At 43.8% G+C, this 25,714-nt stretch overlaps 1 protein-coding gene and 1 long non-coding RNA gene across 2 annotated transcripts in view; one reads left to right on the top strand and one right to left on the bottom strand.

Annotated features, from left to right (window-relative positions):
• Positions 1-25,714, top strand: part of LOC307203987 — an 86,721-nt gene that overhangs the window by 32,875 nt on the left and 28,132 nt on the right. The window lies entirely within an intron of this gene.
• CHMP7 (charged multivesicular body protein 7) lies at positions 443-18,830 on the bottom strand. The gene is made up of 10 exons (XM_079955132.1): positions 18,445-18,830; positions 16,501-16,675; positions 14,343-14,528; positions 12,671-12,804; positions 10,747-10,795; positions 9,563-9,682; positions 7,688-7,786; positions 7,011-7,071; positions 5,292-5,477; positions 443-4,200 (listed from the first exon to the last, which is right to left on the bottom strand). Exons 1-10 carry the CDS (start codon positions 18,732-18,734, stop codon positions 4,136-4,138), a joined length of 1,365 nt encoding a protein of 454 aa, XP_079811258.1. The 5' UTR covers positions 18,735-18,830; the 3' UTR covers positions 443-4,135.

The raw sequence follows: 25,714 nt of genomic DNA on the forward strand, positions 1-25,714 counted from the left end.
CCACTCAATCACTAAGTCACATTTCCTTCCTCATACATTCCTTACTGACCCCTCACCCATCAGTGCTTCCCATGTATTGTTCTTATCCTTCCCATTTGTTTCTTAGTTGAAGTATATTCTCCCAAAAAGTTCAAATTCACACAACACACATGCCAATTAGCTCAGTTGCTAAAGCATGAGACTCTTAATCTCAAGGTTGTGGGTTCGAACTCCACATTGGGCAAAAGATCTGTGGTCCCTCTAAACTCCACTATTCTATGGTTCCAGTTAGCTACAAAGAAAATTAAAATGTTTGCATACATCTGGAGAATGAAGCTGGAGATATTTTGGTACAGAATTTGGATTAGGGTGAGAGTACAAGCAAACACAAAGTTCTAATCTCTGTGTGGTTGCATAACTACAATGCAGTACACTTTACATTTCACCCACCACCAGGACACTATTTAAATTTGCAGTTTCTTTAATCTCTCTCTCACGTCCAACAGAACTGCCTTCTCTACAAATTGCCCACTTTTAAACAATTGAGACTTTAGATTTCCTTTCTCTTCATTCATCTTGATTACATTCCCGCTTGGTGCCGGAGCATGAAAATTACAAGCCACTTCTAGAAAGGAACAAGCTGTTCAATATTAACTGTTGAATGCCTCTTCCAGCCCTCTGAGCAGCAATATTTTAGATACAGACACATTAGGGACACATACAATAAAACCTCCACTTCTTGCATGTTGTACAGATTAGAGGGAGAAGCAGGACCTGATTCTGAAAGCAGCAGAAAAACAGTACTGATCCCAATGATCTAGGATTTGAGGCGAGGCATGGAAAGTAATTATTCCTTTAAATTGCTATGAGGACTACAGAATAGAGCTGTTTACAATGCATTTGGAACTCAAATCCTCTTAAAACTATTGCCTATTGACAGGGCTGTGCATGAATGTATGCCATTTTGTTGGGGTGGGCAAATAATTCAGCATTCTTGGAATCTGTTTTTTGTTTTCATTGTTTTAAACGGGGTTTAAAAGGGTCCAGGCACTGACACCTTACAAGTCTCACAAGGCAGAAACCTGGCTGAATCGGATTTCTAGAAGTTGGCAACAGGACTTCAGTATCCTTCCTCCTCCAACGAGTAGCAAAAAAGTAACTATTACACACAAGAGACTGCAGAATTGTGTGAATTTGCTTAATTGGGTCACATAATTCAACTCCCCACCTGAAAGTAGAATTTGGATTGCCGAGGCACAGAATTGTGGTTTGTTTTTAAGGACAGTGCACAAAAGGATAGCTTTGTGTGTTTACGTACTAGCCCAGCAGCAAGAGGCAACCAGGGTTTCCATGCAGGTGAATGAGGGGGTCTGCAGAGGTTTATTGCTTCAATGAGAATTCACTGGGCTTCCTTGGTTCCAAACTGGCATTGCAGGTCAACCTCGCAGCAAGCCTAATGAAATTGCTAAAAAGATTGGGTACCTATTATTTTCCATTTATCCAAACTAGGCTGGGATAGTGCTCCAGGGGAGGACTAAAGCTGCCACAGAGTACTAAAAAGGCAGGCAGAGGCAAATGAGATGTGACCTTTGACATATTTTTGACATTGCAAATCTCATTATTTCACAGTGGCCAGTGCAGGAGGGGGAAGCTGGACTGAGACTGTGGTATGGGTGGGGGTTAACCCTTTGCTCTTGCCACCATCCCAATCAAAAACTACACCCCCACACACCCCTGCTCCAAGCTTACTATTTGCAATGGAAGGAATTTATGCTTTCCTTCCACTGCAACAGCAGGTTGCAAGAGAGGAGACACAATTCCAATCAGGTCAACAAGCGCAGGAGCAAAGGGTTAATAAAATCTCTCACCCCCACTATGACCCCATTTCAGTTCAGAGGTCCCCACTTCAGCTATCTGTGAAAGAGAAGCTATGCAATGCTGAACTACGGACCACACATCACATTTAGTTCAGCTCTAGAAACCAGGAATGCTGTCAGCTTTCTAACTCTTTTCAGCACACCTGAACCCAGACATTTCTGTGATTCACAGCAAGACTCAACATTCCTATAGCTGGCATTTCCACAATTTTGAGGCACCATTTTTTCCTTTAGTTTTGTACAAAAAAATCAAGCTACATCTGTAATGAGGATCACTGTCCAAAAGTAGCAAAGGAAAAAGCACACCGTATGAAATTAAAGTGTAAATAGCAACTCCAGCTAGAGGCAACAGAGAAGATCTCATTACGAGACAAGAAAAGGTTTAGATGCATCATGGAATCCAATATACTGATTGTTCAAAGGGCTGCGTTCTCCAAGCCCTGTTCATTATATCTAAATGGACAGTCTGCTTCAAATAAACAAAACCATGAAGGGAGAATAATATGCAAAGTGAAGCATGTTAAACAACAATAGAGAGGAACTGAAGACTTTCCTCCCCTTTATTACATCATTGGTTATTTTAAAGATTGATTACCTTTCCCCCCTCTCTTAACTGTTTTTCTAACAAATGATTATGGCATTAAAATTATTCAATGCAACTCCCATTTGCCATCTGCCTTCAGAAAAAGTGTCTTGAGGGAATCAGCAAAGTATTGATTCTAGCACAGCACACTGAGGAGACAAGGCCAGCTGTTTCTCCCACCTCCAATTTAGGCAGATCTCTTCCTTGAAAAAAACATTTTGCTTCACTTTTCCTGAATCACAGCTCACTCAGCAGCAAACACCATCCAGACCATTGTGCTTTAGAGTGTATACTCAGTCTTGGAATAGGCTGCAAGTTTACCAACAGCCACTACTGACCCACAGTTTCTCATTATATAAATGGTTCCCACCACCTGTGTGCTTCGTGCAGTGCACTCACACACAAGCAAAGTGCCACTTTTTCCTTTTGCAGTTAATGTGGCTAGAAAACAACTTCCATCCAGAAAAAGTGCAGGCCTGTCTCATAGCGCTGCATCCAATGTTAGTCCTACATACGACTAACTCTGGTTAATTCACTTCAATGGCTCTACTCAGAATATAATTTACTTTGTAAAAGGTGTTCTGCAGAGGGCAAGAACTGCATTTCCCACCAGATGAATAAAAGTCATCTCAATAGGCTAACTGGCACTTGCCCACTAGCTTTTCCATCCTGCATTCCATCAACATTTTTTGTGTTAAAAGGAAACAGCAACTCTCCCCAATAAATACATCAGATGCAGAGATATCAATCCAAAGCTCTGCCATTTTTAAAGGTCTTCCAATATACATGATTGAATAGCCTCCCAGAAGATATGAAGCCATCATCTGTAAATTTCTGGCTAAAAAGCTCACCCTAAATCTCTCAGAAGTATTAAAGGGAGCATTCCACCAAAGCAGAAGTTAAATGTTACTTGCTCTTCCTACAAATAAACTGAAAAGTACTTTCTCAAACATCAAAAGATTATAATCGTCAAGCAGCAACAAAAAGCCCTAAACCCCTACATTTTATAATTCTTTGCAGGTCCCATTTAAGGCTACACTACTATTGTTGAAAAAGGGTTACGTGGCATTTTGTGCTTGCGGATACTACCCCCTTGTGGAAACAGCAACAAAAAGTCTCCTACAATAAAACTGTCACACATCTATGTTGTCCACATCGTGCAAACACAGATAAGGAAGAACAGAAAGACCATCAACATGTGTGTTTGTGTGTGTGCCTGTTGCCCAGCGAGAGCTACCAGAGTCAGTATCTTTCTCATGTGCAGCAAGTGTTTTGCACAGACACACAGAACAGCTGGATGCCAGGAATGCTGTGATCCTATTGCATTTCTGATTCTCCCCAAAGCTGGCACAACTAGGTGCAGTTTCACGTAGTGGAAAGAGGGCCTTCAGAGTGTCGTGTGACAAGTTAAAATCTCAGCAGGAGTGTCAACTTGCCAGGGAAGGGCAACCATGACTTGGCAACACAGGTGAACATGTCAACCGGAGACACTGTAGTTTGGCACTGAAAAGACAACAGCAACAGCAGTTGGGATCTGTTTGAAAGATGATGGATTGTCATGGCAGGTACATCCTGTCTCTTACAAAAGTGCCATCTAGCAAGGGGGGGACATAAGCCCACATTCCACAAGTTACTTTTGTAGTTACGATCACCAAAATTTAAGACATCATCATAGCACGAAGGTGGTATTGAGTCATTAGAGATGCAGTTCCAGAGCTCCTTTGGGCTCAGAGGCCTTTGAGTCAGTCTTTAGTGCCAATCCTGTAAATGATGCAAAAAGGAAGACGGTCAAACACACTTGCAACAGCGGTAGAAGCAAATTTAAGTATGCATAACAACATGCCTACACTCAATTAAAATTTTACATTGTTAAGCTTGTGGGGAAGAGGCCTGTCTTTTTTATTATTTTGTAAAGCACCATTTCCACTGACAATTACATAAATAACAAAGTATATGCTTACCCCCTGCTAAACAGCTCTTGCTCCTTAGTTGGCTATAAGAGATTTTCAAAGCTAGAAAGCAGGAAGGTCTGCCCCTATGGATCTATGGCAATAGGCCACGTCTACTACACACCCAAGTCTTTGGGTAGGCCTCCCACCTGTGGCCAGGGAATGCCTGGCCTACCAGCCTTCATGCACCTTTGCATCCAAGCTCAGATTTAAATCCTAAAAAGGGCAACAGAGAAGCAGCCATTTTTATTCTCAGAGGGTAAATGAGATGACTGTGTAGCACAAGGAGCTTTAGGAGTTGGAGGGACACTACCAGGGCAGCTAGAGAGAGGCGTGGAACTGAACAAGATTCAGGTCCTTTTAATTATCCTCTAGAAAAAGAATTCTGTACTGGCATGCAATCAACTTAGCTAAGAAGCCCAGAGTAACACACTTGGGAAGAAAGAGAGCATAACACTGCAGGGAGCCTGCTGGTGGGATGTCTACAAGTTTTGGCCTCGTTTGCATGCCACAATAGTTCACCACAAACATGCTGACTGTGCCACCTTTGCTTTTCCCCACTAGGCTGAAGGGAAAGCAAACAACAATCCCTGGTTGTGCATCATATCCAAACCAGGGACTGTGGTTTGTTTTGCTCAAACAAATCACTTTCAGTAAGCAAAGAATAAATCATGGCTACAGATTGTGGCTTGTTAGCAAAACCGACCACAGCCTCCAGTTCGGACATAATGCAATGCCAGAAATTGTGGCTTCTTTCTTCCATGCATTAATGCTTGGAATTAATGCATTAATTAAGAAGCCAAGTAGCACATTCATGGTTGTCAATTAGCTATAGTTTATTGGGATTGGCAAACTGGGTCTTCAAGACATTAGACTCTGGAAAACAATATAACAGAAACATACCTCCAACTGAATGAGTGAGCTTTTCCAACTCTGCTTCAAGCTCAGCATCTGAGATGCTAGGAAGCACTACGGACGTAGGAAACAGTGGCTTCTGTGGAACGGAAGGCAGGTCCAGAAGATCTTTTGAGGAGTCCAGGAGAAGAGTGTCCAGTTCCTTTTCCAGTTCCTCGGCATCAGCTTCTGATACTGGAGAACAAATACATTCCAGTGTGACATACAGCTTGGGCTGCTGGTGAATTTACTCAGAATGAAGTCCCACAGAGTACAACAGTGCCTATTCCCTACTAACTGCACATAGGATTAGAAGACATGCTCAACAAGAGAGATCAGCTCCAGGACACATAGCTGTAAGATGTACTATAACCTTCTTAAGATCTGTAAGAAAGGCAAGAGCTTGAAGAAGGTTCTCTTATTCTGCTCAGCCCTACTGAGAATGCGCTCTCGTTGTTTTTCCTAACAAAAAAATCGTCAAATAGTGGCAATATATTACAGTTGGGAATGGGACCCACCTCACTCATGCCTTTTACAGACCACAAGAGGCACTATGTCAGCCTGTCCCAACTAGGTTTCCTCAGGCAAGTATGTGGTGGGTGGCAAGTTGGGTAAGGGATGCTTCCCCACCTCCAAGCCTCAGCTACTGGGGCGGCTCAGCTCCTTTCTCAAAGTTTTCTTTCTGCTCGCAAAACTGATCCTGGCCACCACTATGGCAAAAGGACGAAGCCCTCCAGGCTTCCTTCTGTGTGTGCAGGGGGAAGGAAATGTGTCTGTGCGCAACACATGCACTGGACCCCTGGAGTTTTCGTTCACCTTTTTGTCCCATTCAAGCCCAGGTCTGCTGCACCAGCACCAGCCGCAAGTGGGTCACCTCAGCTCACTGTCAGGCAGCACCAGGCTGGCTGCGAGCACCTTGTTGGGGGGGGGGGAGGCAGGCGGGCAGCAGGACACGACCCCAGCCGGAGGAGGCATGGATGCATGTCCTGCCACTGCTCCATGGCTCGGCTTGGCAACAGCAGCAGTGCTGGGCATGAAGACGCTTTGATGGTCAAGTGGCAGCCAGCACCTCCGTCCTGCCTGCTGCCAGCTTCCTCCGCCCATTGTCCTGAGCCTTGGCAGAGACACTCCCACTGGCTTCAGCCCACTCCAGTGGGTATAGTGCTGCCCAGCCCACTCAAGGACAGCCCTGGTGGCCCGGCACTCCGCTGCCACATGCCGCTCTTTGAAACCAAATCCACCGTCACCACCACCTTTTCTCCAAGTGTGGGGCTCTCCTCAGGTGCACAAAAAGGAAGGAGCCACAGCGCTTGTGCAGAGTGCATGCCGACAAGGGAAGGGTTTGCACCACTGGAGTGCTTCTCCCATCTGAAGGGTTACTCTGTGCTCACCATAACCTGTGATGTCAGCAGTTGGTCCTAGATGCCCCATATCCCTCAAGTGCAGAGTAGAGACAGACTCTCGCATGGTGGGGCTCCCCAAACTTTTTCCTCAATCCTGTGATGTAGGATTGCTTCTCCTCACAGGTTAGAGGGCGCAATACTTGCCTTGCCTAGGGCACTGGCAACCCATGCTAGGCCACTGTCCTCCAGATATTTTGGACTACAATTCCCACCATGCAGACCAGCACCACCATTTGAGGAAGATTCTGTTCAAATGTCTGAATATGAGGTTGTAAGGTAGAAAACCTAACAACAAGGGTTTGGAGGCTTAAGAGTTTGGACTCACCTAAGCCATTGATTCCAACTCCTGCTAAGGTTTGCGCTACTTCATCCTGGGTGTCACAAAGCTGAAAAAAGCAGCAGATACTGCCATTTATTACACTTTTAATCCACCTTCCAAGGAGCTCAGTCGGCACACATCAAATCCTTCATTTTAATCCCACAATGATCCTGCAAGGCAGGCTAAGCTAGACCATAGTGATTTGTCCACAGCAATTCAGCAAGCTTGAACCTGGCTCTCCCTAGCCGAGTACAACACTCTAGTTCAGGGCTAGGGAACGTTTTTCAAGCCTGAGGGACGCATCCCCTCATGGGCAACCTTCCAATGACTACAGTCTAGTCACAGTCAGTTCAGAGGGTTCTACACTTACATCTCTCCATTATTGCAGTTACAAGGACAGATTCCAAAATAACTGTAGGACGATGTGCAGCAGAGCCAGTGAGGGGTGTAGATTGAGGAGAGTCTGAAGGGCCAGACAGAGGACTGGAGGGAGATCATTGGCCCCTGCTCTAACCACTACACTACCCTGGCATCTGAAATAAAGCCTGCTAAGAGGGGTTAAGCAAAGGCAGATATGGAAAAAACCACTTAACAGAAAGCTAAGAAGCAACCTGCAGCACAAATGTGATTCTCATTTAACTAACACTTGTATAGAGATTATTTGTTTTTCCTCTTTATAGTACCTCTTGAATCTGATCCACCAGGTTCTCTGCCTTTTCTACGGTGACATCTTTCATGGATAACTTCAGAGCTCCAACTCCAGCCTGGTAAGCATTAAATACCTTATTGGGAGGAAAGAGAATAGCCTGTTATTTTACAAGTATTTTCAGTAATCTGTTGCAGTTCTTCACCTTTTTAAATAGCCTATTTATTTATTTATTTGTAAGTAAGTCTGTGGTTGCCAGGGACGCAGGTGGCGCTGTGGGTTAAAGCCTCAGCGCCTAGGGCTTGCCGATCGAAAGGTCGGCGGTTCGAATCCCTGCGGCGGGGTGCGCTTCCGCTGCTCGGTCCCAGCGCCTGCCAACCTAGCAGTTCGAAAGCACCTCCGGGTGCAAGTAGATAAACAGGGACCGCTTACCAGCGGGAAGGTAAACGGCGTTTCCGTGTGCGGCTCTGGCTCGCCAGAGCAGCGATGTCACGCTGGCCACGTGACCCGGAAGTGTCTCCGGACAGCGCTGGCCCCTGGCCTGTTAAGTGAGATGGGCGCACAACCCCAGAGTCTGTCAAGACTGGCCCGTACGGGCAGGGGTACCTTTACCTTTAAGTCTGTGGTTAGGGAGTGTCTTGTTTTAATTTCATGTTAGCTGCTCAGGGAGCCTTTTGGGCTGAAGAACAGGATATAAATGCTCTAAATAAATAATAAATAATACTGATTCTGGCAGGCATTCCACCTCAATATTGCCTATATGATTTTAAAAATGGCTTCAGTTGGATTTACTTTGTCAGGAGGCCGCTTGAGGCCTGAGGGAAAAGTAGATGAGGGAGTTACGGTTGTAATCTCAACTGAAATATTTTGCAAGCCATATGCTTGGGACAGTGAACTTTTGCAGAGGAGCCACTTTCAGGACCTCTTACTTTCTTCAACATTTTCCTGAAAGACTCAGGAGTTTCAGTGCACCCAGTTCTTTCTTCTTCGGGATTCTCCACCAAGCTTGCTCCCTATCCTGTCTTCCACAGGTACTTTCACTACAAATTGTAGCCTCCACATCTGCTCCTTTTTCCTATCTTGACATGTGTCCGTATTTCAGAAGCCACTCACTGGTCCGCCCTGCCGCAGCCCTGATTAGGCCTAGACTGAGGCTTAGTATGCAAAGTGAGCCCAGTGAGAGAGCAGGTTAGCATGCCTTCCAAGCTGTGCTTTATAAACACAATTCCATTTCCTTTTACGCTTTGCATGCTTCTGCTTGGTTAGAATTAATCAGCTAATTCTCCCAGATCAAGAAAATGTTTATCATTAGTGAGCAATTCCTCACTGATGATGTGTATGTACATCAATAAATATCCTACCCTATAAATTAAATACTATGTGAGTTTAAGTTACTGGGTAAATCTGCCAAGAAGTACTACTGCCAATGTCTAAAGTTTATAATTTACAAAGCTTATAGAATGAAACACATGTCTACTGAGGCATCTTGCTAACAGCAGTGGCACACAACAACAGGCAAATGGGGATCAACCGGCCATAGATGTGCCAAAGCCAAGGCATGCTCTGTGTCAGGAAGAGAAGCAGAGAGATAGAAAGGAAGAAATATTTGAGTACAGGAAAGACCATTTGATGCCTTCTAGATGCTGCTAGAGTACAGTTCCCATCAGGCCTGACTATCTGTCATGCTGACCTGGACTGTAATACCTGGACAGTAGTACCACATTGGCTACCTCCATTATAGCTGCAAGAGGTAAGAAGTGTGTGAACAAGCCCCAGACTGACAAATCAGTCAACACTGCAGTGGAAAGAATGTGTATTTCCAACATAAAGCAGATCTTCAAGCAGAAATCTTAGACAGAAGAATTAAACAGAGCAAAGCGGAGTCAATGGCGACACATCAGTAAAGGAATACCATCTGATCTGTCTGAGAGGCGTAGATCCGGTCCAGGATGCCTTGTACTACGTCCAGCTTGGAGTGAAGTTCTGCAATACGTCTTTCTGTTCTTCGTTTTGATTTCAAAGACCTAAGTGCCTAAGAACATAAAGGCACAGTTTTGATGAACCATCAAGAGCAGCCTGAAATAACTCCCTATTTAAAACAGTCATCTCAGTGCAGGAGGACATGCACAGTGGTTGTCTTCCCCTCAAAGCTTATCAAAGCTTATCCGGCTAAGTGAATGAATGTCCTTAAGACTGCATTTGTCTGCTTGCTGCTGGGAGAGAGGGAGAAGTAATTGCCCCTGTTGCTGTGTTTTTTTAAGGTAAATGTGCATTTCAGTGCTGGAGAGTGAAATGCACAGCATTTAGCAAGTTACAGAGAAAAGTCCTGAAACTGCCAGCTTCTGCTATAGATGCAGGGCAAAGTACCTTGTTGGTACAATTTACTTTGTGTGTATGTTTCTTCTGAAGTGCCTAAGTGGTACAAGTAAGGCAGGATTGTTTCTCAAAGCAAAAAAAAGGAAGAGGGTTTTGTTTATTTCAACACTATCATTGAATGGTAACAATTATTCTTGTCACCAAAAATATTCAACAGGTAAAGTAATAGTTCTATTAGCTAAAGAAAGAAGAGACTGTGCTCTGAACACCCAAGAAAGCACAACAATTTTATAAACGAAGCAGTACCTTGACAGAAGACACATTAGACCTCATACTACAAAATGAGCTAATGTATGCCCATGAAAAGGTTCTTGTGCTGCAGTAAGATGCCCTTCGACCTCAACAAGAGGCTTGACAAGTGCTAAACCAGGGGTCAGCAAACCTTTTCAGCAGGGGGCCAGCCCACTATCCCTCAGACCTTGTTGGGGGCCGGACTATATTTTGAGGGGCGGAAATGAATGAATTCCTATGCCCCACAAATAACCCAGAGATGCATTTTAAATAAAAGCACACATTCTACTCATGTAAAAACACGCTGATTCCCAGACTGTCCGCAGGCCAGATTTAGAAGGCAATTGGGTCGGATCTGGCCCCCAGGCCTTAGTTTGCCCACCCATGTGCTAAACTCACAAAAACACATGACCTTTGAAGCAGGTTGGCTTTGGACGTACACATCCCACACAACTTTTGGTTGCCTAGTTAAGAAAACACAGGACTTACCAGCTGCTTTTTCCCAGCTCTACATGCACTCCGGGCCTCCTCTTTACATCTACAAAAGCAAAGTGTAAGCAGCTCAGTTTCTTATTTATTACGTATTAGGTGGTCATTCTTAGACCGATGGGAGATTGTAGCCCCACACATGTGGTGCATCTCAGTATCACTACTGAAGCAATTGTAGATCTGCTCCGCTCATATTTTTTGTACCCTTTTATAAAGAAGCTTTATAAAAACAAGATCATGATTTACCAAATGCCTTAACTGTCGTTCAGCAGTGAAGATGCCCCTTGCCTGAACATGCACAAGTTCCTGGATGCAGAGACTGCCAAAGGGGGAGATGAATAGAACCCAATATGGCAAAGGCAAAGCTAAATGCCTCATCTATTGTTGGTGTCATGCAGCAGCTGCTGGATGAACAGCTGACAAAATTAAGAGCTGAGATGCATTGAACATTCAAAGAGATTGGATCAGAGATGCATCAGACTAAAGAACGCACAGGACCTGTGGAAAAAGAGATGGATCCTCTTCTGATGGAATATGAGAAGGTAAAGGCAAAATGGATAACAGCAGATGATGAATTGAAAGATGTTGTTGTGATGCCGGAATAAATGAATGGATTTATGAACATGGACATTAAGAGAGAACCAGAGATGGCAGAGATGGAACTGAGAAAGAAAGGGCCAGGTGCACAAATTGAAGTGAATAAAGCTCTTGACAATTGCTTTCGATGAAAAATGGAAAAAGTAGAAGGATTTTTCCTTTTTCCTTTAAGTTCCTTTAAGTAAGCATGGTCAACAGGAAATGGGACTGAAATATATGGAACTGAGTACAGTCATACCTCGGGTTGAATGTGCTTCAGGATGAGCGTGTTCGAGTTGCGCTCTGCGGCAACCCGGAACTAACGGAGTGCATTACTTCCGGGTTTCGCCGCTTGCACATGCACAGACGTTCAAAATGACGTCATGTGCATGCGCAGAAGCAGCGAAACATGACCCGCGCACACACAGACACGGGTTACATTTGCTTCTAGATGCGAATGGGGCTCCGGAACGGATCCCGTTCGCATATAGAGGTACCACTGTACAAAGTAATGAAGACACAACAAGCTAATAAATATGGACTATTACACTTTTTAGATTTCTCAGAACCGTTGGGGAGAAATTCATCATATTGGATTGGAGGACTATTTAAGACATTTAATTATAATAATTGAAGAGCTACTTTTTGACTTTTGCGTAGGAAAAGGTGAATTTGAGATGAACGGGATGGAAGATTGAAAAAACAACACCTAGCAGATTGAGAAACAGCTGTATAATACAGTTAGATTGTTTTCCTGGAGTGCATACTTTGAATAACTGTCATATACACAATTGCCCTTCTTTTTCTTTTCTTTTCTTTTCTTTTCTTTTTCTTCTTTTCTTTTCTTTTCTTTCTATGATCTCCAATTCTTGTTTTTCTTTGGTTAACTCTATCTACATTTATGCTTTGCTTTTTGAAGTTCCCTATTTTGGATTAATGAAGATACACACAGGAAGGTGGTGGGCGGAAGATGGGGGGCCCTGTGTGAGGGGCAGGGTAGAGAGGCTCTTCCATGGTGGGAGGCTGGGGAAAGGGGAAGCACGCAGGTGAGAGCTGGGAGGGTTCACTCTTCTGTGTGTGGATAAAGGGTTAAGATATAACTCTGATAAGGGCTTTGTATTCACTTTCTCTTTTTTCCTTCTCTTTCTTCTTCTTTATATTCTTATTCTTCTTTTTTTCTTATCTCTTTTCTCTAGATTAGTTTGGCTTTTATTGTATTTTATGTGGGAAACTTTTAATAAAAATTGATTAAAAGATGCCCCTTGCCTGAAGGACCACAGCTCAGCAATGCATGAGTTGTGACATAACTGACAGCTTTAAGGATGTAAAGGACACACACCCATATTACCTCTCTGCTTCTTGTGCCAGGGACTCCACTTTCTGAGACAGCAGCTGTTCACTTTGCATGAGCTGATAAACCCCAATGTCAACATCATTCACTGGAGATACTTTGGTATGAAGACCTCGAGCAAATTTCATTATCTGAAAGAGAATTTCATTATGACATAAGATCTCATCCCATCATCTTAAGGTCCAATTGTCTCTTATTTCCCAGGGAGACTTTCTGCTTTCCAGTATACGTCCCTATTTTTGTATTTTAGAGATACTTTATTAGAGTTGCTGGACTTCTTCAGGTTTCAACATCTTTTTCCCTGGTTGACAGAAATTAAAATGTGAGCTGTGAGGTGGATGCATCTTATCTCTAATGCAAATATGTAAAAGCACATGCATGGCCATTAAGGCAGGATGTAGCGCTCAAGCTGTCATTCCACACACACCCTATTTGAATATGTTGCTAACAAATTGTAGGACATGGGTCAGCAAACTTTTTCAGCAGTAGGCCGGTCCACTGTCCCTCAGACCTTGTGGGGAGCTGGACTATATTTTGAAAGGAAAAAAAATTAACAAATTCCTATGCCCCACAAATAACCTGAGATGCATTTTAAATAAAAGCACACATTCTACTCATGTAAAAAAAAACCAGGCAGGCCCCACAAATAACCCAGAGATGCATTTTAAATAAAAGGACACATTCTACTCATGTAAAAACATGCTGATTCCCGGACCGTCGACGGGTGATTGGGCCGGATCCAGCCCCCGGGCCTTAGTTTGCCTACCCATGTTATGAGCTAACATGTGTTTTTTCTAGCCTATATTTAACCAAAAGAACAAACATCCTCTTGGTATCTAAAAAGGGAAGTCTACTGAAGAGTAAGTGATGAATACAGCCGTCAGAGAAGACATTTCAGCAACATAGATTTGGGGAGTCAATGATTTTTGCACCAACGCTGTTATAAGCATATCTCTATCTTCATTTGTGAAACACTGAATATCTTGCATTAACCAAGTTCTGTAAAAGTATGAACCACATTTTAAAGTCTATACAGTAGACCCCACCACCCCTCCTCAATCAGCTATCTTGTACTTTCAGGGCAGCACAAGATATTGCCTGAAGTACAATTGGAAGAAAATAGCAGACCTCCACGGCATTTCTGCAATCCAGAGCTCACCAAGCCTTTTCAACTATTATGTTCACTCCATACGTCATAGCCAAAAAAAGTTCAAATTCCCACAACCTCAGAATTATTTGGAGGAGGTGGGGTGACACTATATTATAGATGAGGATATGACCAACCCTTCTCCTGCCCAGAAGCCCATGTTTCCCTTTTTAATTATGAAATGACAAATTCAGCTTAATGCTGCCTTATCTCACTTAAATGCTGCAGATATCTTCATTGCCACTTTGGGTTTTCATTTTAGAGGGGGAAACCTTCTGCTGAATGAGTGAGCGCAAGGCAAATGGAAGACTGGCTTTATTTGGCCCAACTTATTTCCATTTAGAGACGGCACAACTCCCAGAAATGCAACTCACATTTTAACTCTTTATTAGGGTTGCCATATATCCTCTTTTTCCAGGACATGTCTTCCTTTTCATGGGTATGTAAAATGAGTCTCATAGTTAAAAGTAGAAGTCGGCAAATGTGTCCTCCTTCTTGCTCTTCAAAATATGAAAACCCTACCTTATTGCCATTCTGCTCCAACACCGTGACCCTTTTTTCCTTCTGCAGCTGCAGCAGCACCAGACAGAACGTCCTTTCGTCCGAACAAATGCTAGTGCACAGGGAACGCAGCTCTGACAGGCCAACCACAGGGTGTGAAGAAAGTGTGGAATTCTGGTAGAGATGATACACTTCTTCTGCCTTTTCCTAAAGAAAATAACCATTTGCACTGAACTCTTTATTCCCTGCCTCTGTTGTGGGTACCATGCACAAACTAAACCAGAATTGCTTAATATCCTAACCTGACTCAGAAATGGCAAGGCATTTCTACAGATGACATTCAAACCTCATTCACAATACAGTACAGAGCACACCACAGTTTAGATCAGTGGTTTTTACTGTTCAGCTACAGACTAGATTTGAGTATCATTAGATAATCGGTAGCCCATCTGTTTCTGGTCTCTAGCTTGCAGCAAATAAACAGTCAGTATAAGTCAGCACACATGTCTAATTAAGGTATGCAGTTAAAGAACAACTAAGGGCAGCACAGGGAAAGACCAGAAGCAAGGCCACTCTGCTAAGCGGCCAGCTCACTTTGGCTCCTTCTTTCTCCAAATTGTTTCCATTCAAACCGGCAATTATAAGAGCCTTTTGACTATAAAAATGAGTGGCTGGGTTCACCTGTTTTACATCTTCGTCCCTTTCCCCTACTGTATCATGTCTTTTAGGTTGAAAGCCTGAGAGCAGGGACTATCTTGTTTACTACTGATCTCAAAAAACAACAACCTGGGGGAGTTTTTTCAGCAGAACAATATAAAAATGCTTTTTAAAAATAGTATTAATCTTCACTCTGCTGCTCCCTAAGACTACCTTCATCTTCAAGGTTTCTGTGTGTGAAGAACAAAGGAGAAACTTTTAAATATTAAAGCAGAGATACAATAACACTTGAGGGTCGAAGGATGAGAAGGAGAACTGCTAATCTGGTGCAGATTGCTCTGCTTCCTCAAATATATAATGGAACGTGTTTATGGAAGTGAGCTGGCCTACAGCTCTTCCTTCCCTTTCTGAAGGATTCCTACTGATTCCCAGTCAGAATATGATCACAAATTAAAATGCAATAATTCTATTCAATAATTCTATTCTATTCTCAACCTACATGGGTGAGAAAATAGGCTTCTTCAAAAATTAGTCACTTGAATATTTAAGCAAGATGATACTGAATAGGAAAGATATATGCTGTTCTTAGTGCAGAGTTAAAGCCATAGTGATTGGCTGGCTTGACTGAAGACATCCTGGAATTATGGATAGTGCCACTCCAAACTATATTTACATGGTTCAAGTTGCACCACAGGGAGCAGATATCTGAACTTAAAACTAAACAAGAAATACATTAAGGTATAAAGATGGAAATCCCTTGCAAGTATGGTAGAGAGCTCTGAAAAAGCATGAGGAGAATTTGCAGTACACATTCATTAAATATCCATGTTCCTTGTAATCCACAACAGCTCTATGAACTGTGGGGTATGTCTGCATGAGGGATCCTCTGAGTGATTTCCTGAACATACAGTGGTACCTTGGTTGTTGAACATAATTCATTCCGGAAGACCGTTCAACCTTCGAAACGTTTGACAACCGAGGCGCAAAGGGCAGTCTGCAAACTCAATGGAGAAAAAAGGAAAAAACACAGCGGAAGCCGTTCAACTTCTGAGGCGCGTTCAAAAACGGAAGCAATTACTTCTGGGTTTTCGGCGTTCAGGTTCTGAAACATTTGGCTTCCAAGACGCTCGAAAACCGAGGTAACACTGTATATCAAAGCAACTACAGTGGTACCTCGGGTTACATATGCTTCAGGTTACAGACTCCGCTAACCTAGAAATAGTACCTCGGGTTAAGAACTTTGCTTCAGGATGCGAACAGAAATTGTGTTCCAGTGGCGTGGCAGCAGCAGGAGGCTCCATTAGCTAAAGTGGTGCTTCAGGTTAAGAACAGTTTCAGGTTAAGAACGGACCTCTGGTACGAATTAAGTACTTAATTCGAGGTACCACTGTACAGGTCTCTTCAGCTACAGGTCTCTTCAAGTGTTTCCCTAACACAATATTTTTTATCATTGCATAACAGAAACCCTCAGCTCTCCCCAACATCCTCATGATATGTGATCGCCAAGCATCAGAAAGCCTACCTGAAGTAACTCCACATAGATCAGAATTTCCTCCTCCTCTGGCACTTTGCTGTCACCTAATACACTAGACAGGGTCCACTTCAGTGGCTTCAGAATAAAGACCCCGACGCCCCAGGAGATCCAGCTGCTGTCTACGCTGGTCATGAAGTCAGATTCCCTCTGCAACTTGCCACGTCTGAGGGAAGAGCAATATATAAATGCTGTAAGTTTCAGCAAAGCCAAAGGGAATACTTATCTAAATTGACAAAAATCAGCCTTCTGGGACTGCCATGCTACTGCTATCTCGTACTGAAGAAGTATGGGTATGATAAATGCAGAGGATACTGTAAAGCAGTAGTCTTCAAGATGGGCAACAACAGCACTACCACCATGCAAATATATCGTAGTAATAATAAGAAATGGGTCTCCAAGTATGTTTGGATTAAAGGTGGGCTCCAGGTGACTTCTGGTGCCAGATGTAAACAAAGCTCAGAACAGTTTGGGACCAGGATATTATAGCTCCCTAAATATGCCGAGTTTGACCAAACTGTGGGAGGCAGTGGAAGACAGAAGTGCCTGGCGTGCTCTGGTCCATGGGGTCACGAAGAGTCGGACACGACTAAACGACTAAACAACAAATATGTTGAGTTTTGTTATGTTTGTTAATTACTTTGTTTTCTTAAAAATATATATATTATAAAATGTTTTGTAATGGCTGGCCCTAAAAGAATGGGAGAAAGTAAGTAAGTAAGTAAGTAAGTAAGTAAGTAAATGTTGTGCCACCTTAAAGCCTATAGTTGCCCTTAAAATAGTTGGAGGGTGTTGAGAGCTACTGGGGACCCTGTAGGGGGAGCAGAGCTGAGTTATCCACAACCTCTCCTTTCACTTGTTTAGCCAACATGTTATGTGCATTCCCTAATTGAGCTAAAGTCCATGATTTTTTTTATGCAAAGGTCACTCAAATGCATACAAGTGAAGCACACCAGCCTCCAGAAGAGTAGCAGTGGCAGGAAAACAAGAATGTTAAAGACCAGTAATAATGAGAAGAAGATAATGATGTTAAAGACCAGTAAAATTCTCATGGCCAGAAATCCAGAAATCTTTGCTAATTTTATTCACAACAGCAGAGTTAATTTTATGTATTAACCACATTCTTTAGGCAAAGGACTCCCTAAGTACCTTACAGAAGAACAAAAAAGCAAGAGAGAGAACTGAATATCAGTATCATTTGACACAGATCTAGTTACAGGTAGGTAGCCGTGTTGGTCTGCCGTAGTCAAAACAAAACGAAGAAGTGTGCATGCGCAAGAAAGCTCATACCAATAACAAACTTAGTTGGTCTCTAAGGTGCTACTGGAAGGAATTTTTTTTTAATTATTTGACAGAGTTGAGCTGAACGGAGCTGCTAGCTGTCGACATAAATATTTTGGCTGACATTAATATGCAGTCAGTTTAAATAGAACTGAACTAATAGGTTACTAGATCACATATTATGGTCCTTTTGCCAGCAGGTGAAGCTTTTCTTGTTCCAACAAGCTTTTGGGAACTGACTGCTTTTAATGAAACAGCTGGTGCTGTGCTGTTTTTATTGTACTTATCTGTATATTTTAAGAGCTTAGATAGATACATAGAGAGCTATAGCTATTGATAGTTTTAATCATGTTATTTAATGATTGTGGGATTTCCCCCATGTTCTTTAGCTGTTGTTTTTATCTGCAAACCGCCTTGAGTCCCCTGTCAAGGGAAAAGTCAGGGTGTAAACAAACAACAACAACCACAACAACAAGTGTTCTCTTTCTTCGTCCTCCCGCAAGCACACCCTCGCCCAGCAGGGCAAGAACTTCCCTCTGCACGCGCTCAGAGGCACAGCTGCAGGCTGGAAGGAGGCTAAGCGAGGGGGGGGCCAGGAGAGAGAGAGAGAGAGAGGAGCCCCCCCCCGCCCGCCCGCCCGCCGGGCGGCGGTACCTGAGCAGCTCTCGCAGGACGGTGCCCAGGCCCAGAGGGACGCTGCCCCGCCGCTCGAAGGCCTGCTGCAGCTCCCGCAGGCAGGTCCGGACGCCTCCGCGGCGCCGCCCCCACTTCAGCACCAGCTCGCTCCAGAAGAGCATCTTGCTGTCCCACTCGGTGGCGTTCACCTCCCGGCTCTGCTTGAAGGCCGAGAACAGGAAAGCCATGCGCTCTTCGTCCGTCTCCCACTCCGGGGGCAGCTCGCCCTCCGCGGCCGGCGCAACCGGCGCCTCCTCCGGCGAAGACATCTAGGCGAGCCCCCGGCTTCGGGCGCGGCCTACCTCCTCTCGCTTGGCCAAACGTTTCCTTGTCGGTGGGACGGCGCATGCGCCTTTCCAGCCCGTCCGGCATGCGCACAGAGGGGCGAGGCGCTTGGCGGGAATCCAAAGGCGGAGAAAAGAAAAGGCTAGAGGCGCCACTCGGGGCGGGCAGTGGGAGCCTCCGGGTTCCCGGGCGAGTCGTGTGAGCGGGGAATTCTCCCTCTAAGAGTGAGCGCTGGAAGAAAGCGATCCCGGGCCTTTTTCCGGGGGGGGGAAGCGGGCGATGCCTTAAAGGGGCGAAAACTGCCCTCTCGGCGGCACTGCCCGTCATCCCTGCGGGCTGCAGATACGAAAAACCTCAAGGCAAAGACAGGTCCGGGCGCAACTTGCACGTGCGAACTGTGTCTGCGCGGATTTCCACGTGGCGCAGCGCCAAGGGGCTGCGACTGCGCGGCTCCCAACGACAACCCAGCAGGGTAGTCCCCCTCGAGGCAGAGGGGAGTTGAGATCCTTGGCCAATAATAATATTTTGTTAAGAACTCATCCAACGTTTGCAGGTTACGACAGAAAGCCCAGCCTACTGCAGAAGCCTTGTTTTCTGCAGCCGTCCAAGCTAAAGACGCGCCTCTTTAGCTGCAGATGATGCCATAAATTTGGATGCACAACCCCCCCCCCGACACATTTCTAGGACCCGCCTTGTTTTTTGTGATTGCGAATTGTTTTGCACTGTTTTAAATAACGTGTTTTAATGTTGGTAGCTGCCCTGTGCTGAGACCTTAGGGTGAAGCGCGAGTAGTAAATGATTAACTGAATCAGTGCGCCCCGGGTTTGATCCTGCACCCACCCACCTGGGAGTAAAGTCCCTTTGGATCTACAGGGTCATGTATTTCTGAGCAATCCTAAAAAAGTAGGACTTTTTAAAAGTTAGTCGGAATAATAATTCCTGCCTTTACTGCTACATGTTGCGTATGTGTGGGTGTGTGAGCAACACACTCGCGCAGCTATGCTAAAGGCGGATTCCTCCATAGTTTTCTCACTTCCGCCCTGGGAATCGCCCAAAATAGCTCTCCAAAGTGAACCAGGCAGGCGGGCGGCGCCTGCGCCAGAATAACGCTTGACAAGCGCACCGTCAGAGAAAAAAGCTGCAGCTGGAGGTTTCAGAAGTGCGCGCTTCCCTCCCGCCCCGTGTTTAATGGGAGCATCTCAACCTTAGGCTTTCAAGAGGACTAGCGGCATGAGCTTTTGCAGAGCCGTGAAATGTGCCCTACTTTTGTAAATTCGTTCGTTCTACACACACACACACACACACACACACACACACATAAATGGAGAAAAATACTTCTGAAACAGTCTAACCTAAGAAGTATTGTGCATTGCTATACAAAACGTGAAAGTGTACAAATGGTGATTCACAATTGCACTACATATTTAGTGGTGACAAAACTGTAGCTTTGCCATGCTAATTTTAACAGACCATTAGGAGCGGAAACCATTGTCTCTCTTGAATTCTAAACCAACAGAAACAAAAAAGTTCCCCAATGTTTCAGGAAAATGAGTTTCAGTAACTACAAACCCTGAAATTTTGGATCCCCTCCAAAACCAGTGCCAGTTTCGTAGGATGTATCAATTACTCATTACTAAATGCAGGGTCCCCATTACAACTGACAAAACAACTACAAAACTTTGGCACTTGTTTGGACGGGACCCAAAATTTTGGATTTCCTAGTTAATGAAGCTAAAAATACAGGCTCTCTCACAGGCCCAGAGAGAGCTGGGACACTGCCTGTTTTTGAGGCCCGCATAACAAACCCCACTGACACCAGATGAAAACAGATGGGCCCATGGGCCTACGGGGAGGGCAGGTGCCCCCTTTAAAGCAAATATATAATACTAACTAACCAATTGCATCACTGATAACTCGGTTCTGCAGCCCCGCCTAAAATAAATCCTGCCTACAGCCATGCTTGGGCCTCATTTTTGCCCATGCCTCTTGCTTGCTGAGAGCCAGCTGCACGGTTTCCGTTAGGAGAGTTGTGAGGAGCACAGCCAGCCTGCATCTGAGAGATAAGTTTTGTCTAGCAGCCAGACTCTGGGATATAAAATTGCTGGCATTCATTGCCTGTAGAGGTTTGAGCGTATAAACCAGAGCTTTCCAAACTGTGTGTCATGACACGTTAGTGTGTCGGCTGCAATGTGTAGGTGTGTTGCATGAACGCTCCTTGCCAGGGCTGGAAAGGGGTTAGTTCAACCTCTGGTTTGCTAGTAAAACTGAATTACTGTACTGTGTTGCAAAATGATGCATGTCTAAAAAGTGTGTCACTAACATGAAAAGTTTGGAAAGCTCTGATACAGGCCTTTGGGAAGCTGGAAATTCCAGTCGAGAATGACTCAGCTCAGCAACGTCATGGCTGTATATGGCAGGCTGTACTGAGTAAAGAGCTGAATGGGCATGATAAATAATAAACCTCTGGCTTTAAAAAACAAACTGTTTCTATACTGCCCAGGCCAGTATAGGCACCCTGCCACTGAGCTAATATACATAATTCAAACAGATCACACTAATGACTTAAATTCCTTGCAGAAAGGGAAGCAAAGAAATGAAGGGAACAGAAAGAAACATCAGTTGTGTTATAGTTGTGTTATAGTTGTGTTATATTGTGTTACAATATAAGGCTCCCTTGCAGGATTGTTGGTGATAATGTGTTGTAGTGGTGAGAGTGCTCCAGATTCAATTTACCGTATTTTTCAGTCTATAAGATGCACCCGACCATAAGACACAGCTAGTTTTGGGAGGAGGAAAACAAGAAAAAAAATATAGAAGCCAAAACAGCAAGAAGGATCGCTACACTACGATCCCTCTTGCTGTTCTGGCTTCAGCAACAGCTGTGCAGCCTGCATTTGCTCCATAAGACACACAAACATTTCCCCTTACTTTTTAGGAGGGAAAAAGTGTGTCTTATAGAGTGAAAAATATGGTACATCTCTGCAGTGAAGCTCATGGGTGACCTTGGACCAGTCACCACATCCAGACATAGTGTGTTTTTATTGTGATGAAAACAAGCCCAGTTTCCCCCTGGGCTGATGTCTTCTCCCCACACTTGCACTCTCCTCCTGCTGCATGGCCACAAGGATAAGATGGGGAGTTTTCACTTCTGATTTGATTAAACGGAGTTCAATGCTGGATCTGAACCATACACTCTTCTTAATTGTAAACAGTGGTTTGTTGAAAACCACCCAGCTTCATAAACAATGGTTTTAAGTTGTCTTAATAATAATTATTAATAATTTTATTATTTGTACCCCATCCATCTGTCTGGGTTGCCCCAGCCATTCTGGACAACTTCCAACACATATTAAAACATAATAAAACATTAAACATAAAAAACCTTCCCTATACTGTACAGAGCTGCCTTCAGATGTTTTCTAAAGGTTGAATACTGTAGTTACTTATCTCTTTGACATCTGATGGGAAGGGGGGCACCACTACTGAGAAGGCTAGTTTTAAACAAGCTACAGTGGTACCTCGGGTTACATACGCTTCAGGTTACATACGCTTCAGGTTACAGACTCGGCTAACCCAGAAATAGTTCTTCAGGTTAAGAACTTTGCTTCAGGTTGAGAACAGAAATCGTGCGGCGGCGCGGCGGCAGCAGGAGGCCCCATTAGCTAAAGTGGTGCTTCAGGTTAAGAACAGTTTCAGGTTAAGTACAGACCTCCAGAACGAATTAAGTACTTAACCTGAGGTACCACTGTATTTGTTGTTTGTTGTTTAGTCGTTTAGTCGTGACTGACTCTTCATGATCCCATGGACCAGAGCACGCCAGGCACTCCTGTCTTCCACTGCCTCCCGCAGTTTGGTCAAACTCATGCTGGTACCTTTGAGAACACTGTCCAACCATCTTGGCCTCTGTCGTCCCCTTCTCCTTGTGCCCTCCATCTTTCCCAACATCAGGGTCTTTTCCAGGGAGTCTTCTCTTCTCATGAGGTGGCCAAAGTCTTGGAGCCTCAGCTTCACGACCTGTCCTTCCAGTGAGCACTCAGGGCTGATTTCCTTCAGAATGGATAGGTTTGATCTTCTTGCAGTCCATGGGACTCTCAAGAGTCTCCTCCAGCACCAGAATTCAAAAGCATCCATTCTTCGGCGATCAGCCTTCTTGATGGTCCAGCTCTCACTTCCATACATCACTACTGGGAAAACCAGAGCTTTAACAATACAGACCTTTGTCGGCAAGGTGACAAGCTATAGTAATCATTAAACAGCACCACAAGCTATTCTGTAAGCTCTTCCTTATGGCTGCACTGAAGGAGGAAGAGGAGTGTATGAGCCTGGACAGAAGCTAGACGCATTCCCATCATAACAAGCAATGGTTTGTCATCATCAGTATGCCTACTGAAGACTTTGAAATGCCAACAGGCATTTTATTTTTAATTTTTAAAATAATATTTATTACTTTTAAAGCTTACAAAAAAGGAAAGGAAGAAAAAAGACAAGAAAAAAAGAGAAAAAACAATACAATACATAAACAATACAAAACACAACCTTAACAAATTAAACTAACACAATAAACTAAACCAAACAAAACAAAAACAATTTAAAAACATACATCATACCTTTTCCATATTCTATCTTTCATTCCCTTGTATCATCGACCTCCTCTCACCTCCCTCTTCGTATTCCACTTCCACTAATTGTTTCAGCAATTCCTTTCCAACTTTCTCTATTTTCTATCATATAAATGTCTTAACATATTTTTAATCTTATTTCCATTAAAATTAGTATACTTATTTAAGCTTAACTCCTTATAGCATTTCAGCCAAAGCCATAAAACTTCCTTCCAACATTTTTCTATCACTCATTAATTTTACAATATTTCTATATATAGACTTTAAATTTCCAATCTTCTTCCACCATCTCCTCTCCCCAGTCTCGGACTCTACCAGCCACTTCCGTCAACTCTATACAGTCCATCAACCTGGAGATCTTATGTCCGAGGCTCTTAACTCTTTTCCACGTCCCTTCTGCCAGTCTTCTTCATATTCTTTGATGCTAAAGAGCAGATCTCGGGGAAACTCCAATCCAATGATACTTTTATTCCTTCTCGACAGGTCAGCCAGATTACCATAATTAAAACTAGGATCCATAAAGTATTTCCGGGCATGTTTCAAAATTCCTCCAAATCCAAAGGCCCCCAGAACTCCTCCTCCTGACCCAAGTCCATATTCCAAAAGTCAGTTAATCCCTGCATAGAGGGATCTTTCCAACTTTCCTTTTCTAGTCCAGGCCAGGCTCCGATCTTCAAAATCTGACTTTTTCTAGTCTCAGTCATAAAGGGCCTCAACTTGTAGTCCTCAATTTGCCTCTGTAAGGCTAAGGCTCCCCCTTGTATTACTTTAGGTTCGACAACAGCAACTTTCTCCTTCTCCTTTTCAGCAATTTGTCCTGTTGAAATAGATTCCTGTGCCAAATCCTGAATAATTTCTGTATTGGTGCTCACTTTCGGTTCCAAAATGTCAATTTTAGTAGTCATAGCATCCATCTTTTTATGAAGCTGTTCCAACAAGTGGCTTATCTTAGAAAATGCATTCCATAAGGCTTCTCCTGTCGACATTCTTGAATATCCAAGGTCAATCTCTAGTTCTCACAGTTCTTATCAAGCAGCTGGAGATTTCCCAGCTCCACTCTTGTAACAGTTTCAAAAGCTCCCTCTAGAGGGGAACAGTCTCCACTTGTATCAATCTTTTCCAACACAGATAAAAAAATAAAGATAGTTTCAATTTTCAGATACTTTTCCTCCCTTTTAAACGCAGAAGCGGACAATGGAAACAATATATTTCTCTTATTTAACTGACTGTCAACATCCGTTCTCTTCGCTGTCAATGAACTCTCCCGAAACGTCAATCACTGGGAGCCCGTTCCCAGGTTCAGAGCAGTGGTAATTTAATTTTAATCACTCTCTCCTGCAGGATACACAGTCCAAAATTTCCCCCCTCTTCTCCTGCTTCCAAAGGGGGTCTAATAATTTCAATCAATGGAAGTTTAATCCTTTACATAAGGCTTTCCGAGACCTTAACTTGTAAGCTCTTTGCTTCAGTCTACTTACAAAAGGGGAAGGCGGACTTCCTGTTTTGAATCTTCCCCGTTCGATGCCAAATTAAGATATTTAAAGATCCAATTTTCTGGTACCTAACACCAAGGAAACTAGCGCTAATACACCCAGGAACCTCACCAAAATGCTGGAGAGGGTGCACCTCCACAGACACATACCTCCACATGTGGTGGGAGTGTCCCAAAATCCAACTATTCTGGACAACAGCCATACAAGAAATATGTAAAATAACTAAGCAAGTATTAGACTTCACCCCAGAATTGGCCCTACTAAACATCTTCCAAGACAACAATGCCCATTTACACCACAAAGAACTCATAACCCACCTACTTTCAGCAGCCAGAAACACCATAACCAGACACTGGAGAGACCTGTCAGGAGTAAGCATGGACCAATGGTACCAAATAGTATGGGAAACAGCCCTACTAGAAAAATTAACTAATAAACTGAAACTGACACGGGGACAAACAGAAGAAGACACCTTCACCCCGTATGGCTCCCCTTTATCACATACACAGCCCAACAGGACAATGACAATAATCCACCAACAGCATACAAATCAATATGGTTAACCTGATCCAAAACACCCACCCACCTCACTCACACACGAAAAAAAGATCACCACAGCCAATCACAAACAAACAATCACGCCCTAGGCCAACCCCAACCTCTCTCAGCACCAAAGGAACACAAGTGAACAACACAAACACGCTGACACCAAACTCTACATACATTAAGCATAATAGAAACACCGCTACCCGACCCCACCACCATCCATCTCCCCTCCCTCCACCCCCTTTCTTTTCTTTCTTTTTTTTCTTTTTTCTTCTCCCCTTAATGCCTCAACAAATGAAACGGATT

Source organism: Podarcis cretensis (genome assembly GCF_951804945.1).
Source record: "Podarcis cretensis genome assembly, chromosome: 15".
NCBI lineage: Eukaryota > Metazoa > Chordata > Lepidosauria > Squamata > Lacertidae > Podarcis > Podarcis cretensis.

Coding starts and splice junctions, on each gene's coding strand:
- CHMP7 (XM_079955132.1), bottom strand. CDS start 18,734: ATGTCTTCGCCGGAGGAGGCGCCGGTTGCGCCGGCCGCGGAGGGCGAG. Junction 12,805..14,342: donor TGGAGCAGAATGGCAATAAG/GTAGGGTTTTCA, acceptor ATTCTCTTTCAG/ATAATGAAATTTGCTCGAGG. Junction 10,796..12,670: donor CTGGCACAAGAAGCAGAGAG/GTAATATGGGTG, acceptor TTGCTTTTGTAG/ATGTAAAGAGGAGGCCCGGA.